This window comes from Telopea speciosissima, chromosome 6 (assembly GCF_018873765.1).
Source record: "Telopea speciosissima isolate NSW1024214 ecotype Mountain lineage chromosome 6, Tspe_v1, whole genome shotgun sequence".
In the NCBI taxonomy this organism is placed as follows: Eukaryota; Viridiplantae; Streptophyta; class Magnoliopsida; order Proteales; family Proteaceae; genus Telopea; species Telopea speciosissima.
The window spans coordinates 52,444,252-52,453,144 of record NC_057921.1 but is presented as its reverse complement, the minus strand read 5'-3'; the positions used below and the strand labels follow the sequence as shown (position 1 = coordinate 52,453,144).

At 37.9% G+C, this 8,893-nt stretch overlaps 2 protein-coding genes across 2 annotated transcripts; one reads left to right on the top strand and one right to left on the bottom strand.

The window, feature by feature from the left end:
• On the bottom strand, nt 1-2,741 carry LOC122666155 (putative pentatricopeptide repeat-containing protein At1g13630). Its single transcript, XM_043862282.1, has 2 exons — nt 2,191-2,741; nt 1-2,070 (listed from the first exon to the last, which is right to left on the bottom strand). Exons 1-2 carry the CDS (start codon nt 2,633-2,635, stop codon nt 14-16), a joined length of 2,502 nt encoding a protein of 833 aa, XP_043718217.1. The 5' UTR covers nt 2,636-2,741; the 3' UTR covers nt 1-13.
• A 2,207-nt stretch (nt 2,742-4,948) lies between these two features.
• LOC122666156 (DNA-3-methyladenine glycosylase-like) lies at nt 4,949-8,326 on the top strand. Its single transcript, XM_043862284.1, has 5 exons — nt 4,949-5,437; nt 7,481-7,538; nt 7,615-7,698; nt 7,797-7,938; nt 8,027-8,326. Exons 1-5 carry the CDS (start codon nt 4,960-4,962, stop codon nt 8,303-8,305), a joined length of 1,041 nt encoding a protein of 346 aa, XP_043718219.1. The 5' UTR covers nt 4,949-4,959; the 3' UTR covers nt 8,306-8,326.
• The last annotated feature ends 567 nt before the right edge of the window (nt 8,327-8,893 follow it).

Genomic DNA, 8,893 nt, shown 5'->3' with positions numbered 1-8,893 from the left:
TCTTCCCCCGAAGTTAATCAGTAAGCAAGCCAGTTTTGGTCATCTCTGCCATTAGTTCAGATATTGAACTGACATCACCGTTCCGTCGAAAAGAATTAAGCATTACCCCACATATTTCTCGATCTGGATAAACACCGTGAGATAGCATCATGCAAAGGAAATCTTTTGCTTCATTTATTAAGAACTTTTTGCACAGTCTGTTAATCACTGCACTATAATCTTTAATTGTGATTTCAAATCCCCTCTCCAACATTTGATTGAAAAGAACTTTTGCCTTATGAGCATTGCCCTTTGCAGTATGTGCTTTGATTATTGTGGTGTAAGCAGTTTTTGTCAATTTGACATTGGGATCTTGAAGAGAATGCAGTAGCATATCAGCATAGGTTAAGTCTTTGTGCATGCAAAGGCCTTTAATGAGAACATTATACGTAACAGGACTGGGCTCCAGATTATGCTGTTGCATTTCACAAAGTAGATGAAATGCGGTTCTAATGTCTCGAACCTTGAAAAAACCGTGGATGAGGGTATTGTAAGTAATCTGATCTGGGGTGAGACCCTTTGCACGCATGTCCAATAGTACTCGGACAGCTTCTTGTAGCCTCCATTTTTTACAAAATGCTTTTATAACTACAGTATAAGTCACAACAGAAGGTTCAACAACTTTTGCTTCCATCTCAAGCCACAATTCAAGCACATCCCTTAGATTTCCCTCTTTGTAAAATGCATCCAACAGAGTAGTATAAGTCACAACGCTTGGTACCAATCCATAAACCGGAATTTCATGTTGCAACAACCATTTAGCCTCTGCCAGTCTCCTATTCTTGCACAGGCCATGGATTAGGGAATTAAATGTGATAATACTTGGAGTAATCCCATTTTCAATTATTTTCTTGTACAGTAGTACAGCCTCATCAATATTACCGAGTTTTGCATACCCATCAATCATTATGTTATACAAAATGATATCTGCCACTAAGTCATGCTGAGTTAGGGTGTCAAAATATGCCCTTGCCTCTGATATCATTCCCTTTTGGCACAGACCTGACAGAATTGCACCATACACGAAGGAATTGGGGATGATTCTCTTTGAGCACATTTCTGTATATATCTTAATTGCCCTCTCCATCTGCCCATTCTTGCAAAAGCCATCAATTAAGATGGAATAAGTAACAAGGTCTGGTTCCAAGCCAACAGCTTCCATTTCGTAAAGCAAGCCCATGGCTTCATCAAGTAAGCCAGTTTTACATAGACTGCTGAGCAATACACTGTATGTGACAATATTCAACTGAAAACCTTGTGAAATCATCTCTTCTCTCAACTTCAAACCTTCTCTGATATTGCCCATTTCACAATGTCCACAGATTAGTATCGTGTATGTAACAACATTCAGGTTCAACCCTTTCAACTGCATCTTCAAAATGAGGTCCCTGGCCCCATTCATGTTACCAAGCAAACGAAAACCATTAACAAGAATGTTATACGTAACCAAGTCAGGCTCAATACCGTTCCTCTCCATGTCATCGGAGAACTCCATGGCTTCCTTCACAGCTCTTGCAACACATAGCCCATGAATAAGAGTATTGTAACTGTAGACATCAGGAAGTACTCCGTACTTGAGCATCATACAAAGAAATGATTTGGCAATATCTACAGAACCCACACTGCAGAACCCTGAAATGAGGGTATTGAACAAAACGATGCAGGGTCTAAATTCTTTTCCTACAGTCTCCTGAAAGAAGGCTACTGCATCTCCCAATCTCAACTGCTTGCATAGAGAATCTATAAGGATGCTATGAGTATATTCACTTGGAGGAAGACCACTGGCTTTAATTTCATGGTATATATCCCATACGACATCCATGTGTTTCAGGTTGCACATTAAATTGTTGTACGTTGAAATGGAAATTTGAAAGTTATAGTGCTTCATCCTACCAATTATGAACAACGCATCACAAACCATCCCATAGCTTGAATAAACGTTAGCTAACATTTCCCATACCAGATTACTTGAATTCCACCCTTTGAAATTATTCCACAGTAGCTCACACAGACAAGGTGCCGAATCAGATCCTAAAGGAAATAACAAGAAACCGATAAATGATTGTCCCTACTAATAATCCAAATGCAGTTATCAATCTCAGAACCAAAGTAGAACTACAGCTATGAATTAGAAATCCTAGAGTGCCGTACCTTCTGATTCCACCATCTTTCTTAATATCTGACGCAATTCTCTTAGGTGCCCCTTTTCAGCTACGACATGGCAAATAACGAAATTAGAAATCCTAGAGTGCCGAAACCCATAGTTATCTCTCAAGGAATAGAAGACAGCAACTGCAGACTCCGCATCATGGGTTCCCAATGTATGGAGAATCTGATCGACTTGTGAGGGACTCAAACATGGAATCAACATCCGGAAGAGATCGCTGCTGAGGAATTTACAAGGTCCAAAACTTTTGAAACCTCTGAGAATTTCTCCAACGGGATCTCTAGGGTTAGAGATAGAGAAATCGATGGAATCGTCTTCAGTTGCTGATGCTGTATTAGAAAATGAAGGGTTTAAGACGAGGTAAGCGAGGGGATTCAGGGTTTTTGGAGGGCGACGAAGCAATGTCCATGGACGTAATTGATTATGCATGAAGAAGCCTCTAGGGTTTCGTACAATCGTTCCTACCAGCCGTTAGTTTCCCGGCAATTTTGAACTTGAAATAAGTGAAACCCCTAGGGTGAGAGAGAGAGAGAGAGAGAGATCCTACTTGAACCAAAACATCTCAACTTCTCAAGTAACCTTTCTGGTTTCTTTGATGGCAAATTACAACAAAATGCAGGGTCTGAAGTGCAGGATTGGACCAGCCAACCGGACCAGACGACGTGCGGTCTAACCCAAGCAAGTTTTTTTTGGGGTGCTCATAACCCAAGCAGGTTAGGAACTTGGGACTTTCTACCCAAAAAAAAAACTTGGGACTAACCCTATATGAGAAACAATATGATATTGATTTTGAAATAATTTGTAATTTTTTTTGTCCTTTTTTGTCCAGAAAAATTATGATATTATAATAAAATTTAGGATGAGGGTTGGAATCGTTATCGTCTACAATTTCCTGACCGGTGCGGTTCCCTAGTGCCTCTCACAAGAGGGGGGGTGGGACCCACCCGGGGCACTTGACCGAACACTCTACCCGGGTAGGGTCCACCCTCCTCTTGTGAGAGGCCCTAGGGAACCGTATAAGATAAAAATTCGTGAGGGTTGGGTATGCCACCAGTTTCAGTAAACTAGCGACATACACCAATCACATAGATCATAGATGGACATAAAAGGACATGGAGGTCTTTTACAAAAAAGAGAAAAGAGAATAAATAATACATGTTGGGCTTGGGCACCCTAGCGTGCCCAACCTTTTCACTAAAATTTAATATTAATTATAATTTTCAGATTCAAAAGATGCTAATCCCTCAAAGCTTAATTCTATGGCCTCATTGTCCAATGGACATGTAAGATTGGGATTTTATTTATTTTTATTATTTTTTAAATGATTTGATTGGTTTAATTGAAATATAGTTAAAACAGAATGATAAAAAAACTTTGTTCGGTTCGATGCGTTTAAAATGGTTTAGAAATCAAACAGGACAGCCAAAAAACATTTCGAAAATGGCAAAAATGCAAAAAATGACAATACGAGTTTAAAACGTTTATATTTGAAAATTATCGTAAAAAAAGCGACATAAATTGTAGGACCAACTCATGTTTTATTAGTTAAATATTAATATTTGATGTAATAATTATAAGTTTATATAATATTTAAGGGTCCTTTTAGACGTCATTATACCTAGTGAAGTATAATGCTCCATGAGCTTTGTGTTTAGGATGCTTTAAGTTGCTCACGAGTTCGTTTTCCATAAATCAATTTATTGCACACAAAAAAAAAAAAAAAAAAAAAAAACCAACGTATAATGCTTCACTATTTGACATTTTTCAGTACTTGAGTTAGTCCATGTCATAGAGAACCCCACATACATCTCAATGACCAAATTTTAGTTCAAAATAAGCAAGGAAAGTTACTCAAACTATAATTCAAAGTCTTAGTAAAATTATCAAAATGCCATCAAATAGAGATGAATATAAAATACAAAATGGCTTCTTTCGTAATTTAACTAGTTCCTCCTACTCATTTTAAGCTAAAATTATATCGATGAAATACTTGTCTGGTCCTCCATCACATGGACTAACACATGTATTGCCGCGTGGCAAATAGTGAACAAGACGAAAACTATATATATCTTTTCTTATTGATACCTTCTAAGGTGCCAAAAATAATTGTAACACTCCCTTTTATATTTTATTTTTTTGGATTCCTGATAACCATGACAAGCTTAGTTTAGCCTTTTAGACCCAATAAATAATAATTTGTTGTAGACATCACAAATTGAAAAACTAACTGTGATGGGATGAAATTTCTCTTTCTATGCAGGCAAGAAGTATGCCTCAACCCTTTCGGATTTAGGAGTAGAAGTGAAGTTTGGAATGGAATGGAATATGGACACCACCCATAAATGATAAAACAAATTCACTGAGACAAACTCTACAACTAAAAAGAAGGAAAAAAAAAAAAAGGCTCATACTTGCCCTTCAATTTCACAAAAATGCCTTATTCACACCTTTCCATATTTTAATTTAAAAAACCCCCCTTGTGAAAAACCTGATCATGCTATTTTGAAAAATTCTACTTATTTAAAGTCACCTAGTGGGAAACCAAGGGACATTTTTGCTTGGAAACTAATTAAGGAAATCATAATAATCTAACTATGAAATTCACATTCTACCAACCAACATTTATATATCCATCTTTACCCTTTTGAAACTTAAGAATTTCATTTTAAGACCCACATGAACTATAAATCTCAACCCACCTGAACTTCTTATCCCATTTCAGCTCCAACTGTTTTTTTTGTTTCAGCCAAAGTATGTCAAAAGTAAATGTAAGGAGAAATCTCAATGGGAAGGAGAAACCAGAGAAGCAAACCCATAGCTTCTTATCCAAACATCTCAAGAAGGTCTACCCACTTGCACCACAGAGGAGTAACTCATCTCAATCACTTCCTTTATTATCTTTGTCACAGAATTCTAATGATTCAATAGGCAAAGAAGCTACTCCTCAGGTGGTGGTGGATCGGAAGGTTTTGGTGTCTCTTCGTGAGCCTGGAACTCCTGGAAGAATTACAGAAACCAAACAGATCACTACTAGTGTTGGAACAGATAGCCCAGATTCTAATGGTGTCACTGTTATTCCTAGAGGGGTGGACCGGACGATTATGGTTCCCCTTCGTAGTCTTGGACTTCTTGAAAGAATGGAAATCACAGTTCCTAAAGTTGAACAAGATAGTTCAGATTCTAATGGTGTTACCTTGAAGAAGAGGTGTCATTGGATCACAAAGAGTAGTGGTAAGCATTAGAACTCTGTCCAAACTTCCAAAGTTTATTTTTTTTTTCTCTTTGTCTTTCATTTAGAAATGTTAATGGCAACCAAAGTCAAGTAGTATCAAACCTGTAATCATTTTTTTGTGTATAAACTATAAACCATATTCATTAGTATTGGTGGGAGCTAAAGGTTAAATCAATCTCCCATGAGTAGGGGTGTCAATCGGTCTGTTAGGACCGGTTTCGGTTTGGACTGAATCAGTTTCAGTGTGGTAATGGTGAATTCGAAACCAAACCAATAAGACAAGCTTTGGATTTGGTTGCTTTCGGAGTATGAAAAATACATTTTTTTTAATGAGTTTCGGGGTGGTGTCGGGTTATTAAAGAGCTATAGTGATTTGGTTTTGATGTTGGTTCCGGTCCAATTTTTCATTCGGCTTCTGTTTCGGTTAAAGTCGGTTTGGTTCAATTTAGTTTCAAGTGTGCAATACTCAAATCCGAAGCTGATCCAATAAGAATCAGTTCAGACTGGTTTCACCTGTTCAGGCTAGGGTTTGACACCCTGGATCTTTATCCCCTGCAATTCCCTACTCGGTCCAATTCCATTAGTGCCCCTAACAAGGAGGGGGTGCAATGACCATTCCACCCCTGCCCAGGTGGGGTCCAGCTCCTCTTATTATAGACACTAGCGAATTGGACCAGGCAGGAAATTGCAGGAGATAATTTTTCCTTGACACCTTACCCAAGAGCCAATCCTAATCTCAATGTGTCGATTACAAAATTAAGGTTGTGGTACATTTTATTCCCACAATACCCAGCAAAACTAAAGGAAACCAACCACACAAGTACCAATCATGATTCTAGAGTTCTAGTACTTGTAAAGGGCACAATATTGGGGGCATAGCTAGCTTAGCTTTTTATTGCATCATCTCTCATATATTTATCAAAAAAATCATCTCTCATATTTGAAAGGAGAGGAATTTCCGTATCTTCGGATTATCATCAGAGACGTCCGGGCTGACGTGGAAGATAGATATAAGTCTAAACCTCCTAGAGAGCCTAAAAACCCTAAGAATCAGTTGCTTGTTGAAAGGTGGGGTGTCCTCCCAATTTGGCCCTAATATTGATGTCTCCGGGGGGATCATTATCCGCTGTTGTAACTGCAATGCTACTATACTCATCGTGCGATGCTGCAGGTGCCATGTGTGCACAACGGGCCCCACATGGCACACATGGAGCCTGCAGCGCCGCACAATGAGTACAGCAGCGCTGCAGTTATAGCAGCGGATAAAAATCCGTCTCTGGGGTGATGTTTTTTGTGTGGCTTGCTAGGTTTTTAGTAGCAGTTTGGGTCCTTCTAGTGGTCTCCAGGCTCCCTACCTACTCTTGTGGGGTATGTCCATAAGTTGCAGGTAGGGTTGCCTCCTTTTCTTGTACATTTTTTCTTTCTTTTTTGTAATAAAGTTGATATTACTAACTGGTGTTGTGCCTGGGCATGTACCTATGCCTAGACACAACCCGACACATCCCCTGAAAAGGCAGAAAGGTCCAGGGGTGCATCGGTCTTTTTGCACTGGACTGTGTCTGGGCGCAGGTACACATGCCCAGGCATAGCACCGGATAGCGTTCTTTCTCTCCCCCCCCCCCCCCCAAAAAAAAAAAAAAAAAAACAAAAACCTTTTACTACTTGGTATTCCATATTAATCAAGATTATGATAGTGGTGGTTAGAACAGTTTGGCTGTCTTGTCATTGATGAAATGTGCACGTAATTGGCATTTTATATGATAATTACTCGGAACTTTTACAGTCCATTACTTCAGTTATAAACTAACATTATCACTTATCTTTGGCACCAATATTCTATATTAATTACTGTTACTTTCATTTTTCTGACTTAATTACAAGTTGTTTAATTATTTAATAGCAAATCATACAGTAAAACTAATTATAAAAATAGCCAGTATTATTACTATGCTTCCTATTGTCTCAGAAATGTTTATATTGGTTAACATTCTTTTCTTCTCTGTGGATAAAGAAATGAAAGAGCCATCTTTTGCTTTATACAGATCAGGAATATGTCCACTTCCATGATGAGTGTTGGGGAGTGCCAGTTTTCAATGACAAGTGAGTTTTATTTTCTTTTTCCCTCTTCACACTTCACAGTATGATATCTAATTTGATGTTCAACAATGAATTATAGCCAACTATTCGAACTTCTATCGATGTCGGGAATGTTGATGGATTACAGTTGGTCTGAAATCCTGAAAAGAAAGGAGCTCTTGAGGTGCTGTATTCACTGTTTACGCGCGATTTCAGTATAGATTTTGATTCAATATTGGTTAAATTCATGTTACAGATCAACCTGTGTTCTGTTTGATACAGAGAATGTTTTGCTCAATTCAACCCAAACAGTGTTTCCAAGATGAGTGAGAAAGAGATTATGGAGATTGGTTCTAATGAGACACTTATGTTGGCAGAAAGCAGAGTAAGGTGTATAGTAGACAATGCCAAATGCATAGTAAAGGCAAGTTTAGTACTTATGGTTTAATTTGAAGTCAAGAATTTCAAGTTAAAAAGGTTCTGATATCATCTTATGTTGTATTGAAGTGTAGATTGTTGATGAATATGGATCATTCAGTAACTATGTTTGGGGGCATATGGATTATAAACCAATGATCAATAGATACAGATACCCAAGGAATGTTCCTCTGAGGACTCCAAAAGCAGAGAGCATTAGCAAGGATCTAATAAAAAGAGGATTTCGATTCGTCGGACCGGTTATTGTGTACTCATTTATGCAAGCTGCAGGAATGACAATTGATCACCTTATCGACTGTTTTAGGTTTAGTGAGTGTGTGAGCATAGTTCAGAGACCATGGAGACATGGCTAGCTAGCTAGATAGAATTTTTTGAGTGTTCTTCTGGTTTCCTGTGGAGCTTATGCAGGAGTGTTTGAGAGACTGAGGGGGAGGGGGGCACTGAATGAATTTGTTATATCAATCAATAACATAATAAGGTGGCTAACTCTTTAGCAACTTTGATAGAGAAAGTTGATGTATTCATGATAGACTTTTTTTCATTTTAACCCTCTTGTGGATTGGTTTTGTTATAGTCTTTGGAAGGATTTTTTTTTTTTTTTTTTTTTTTTTGGGGGGGGGGGGGAGGGAGGTCCCCTCCATTTAGGATGTAATCTTCCTTTCTATTTCCATTCTATCAATAATAAATTTTCCTTTTGATTTCAGAAAAAAAAAAAAAAAGGATTTGCAAAAACTATTCTAGATTTTTCCATTCATTAGATTAGTTTAAAGAAAAAAAACAACAAAAAATTTCCATTCACTAGATGATATTATAATAGGGTTTTTCTAGGTGTCACTATGCCTAGTCAAGTATGCCTTACTATTTGTCATAAGGCAGTACATGGGTTACTCTATGTGATAGAGGACTATGCAAGAATCTCATTGGTACAATTTTAATTTAAA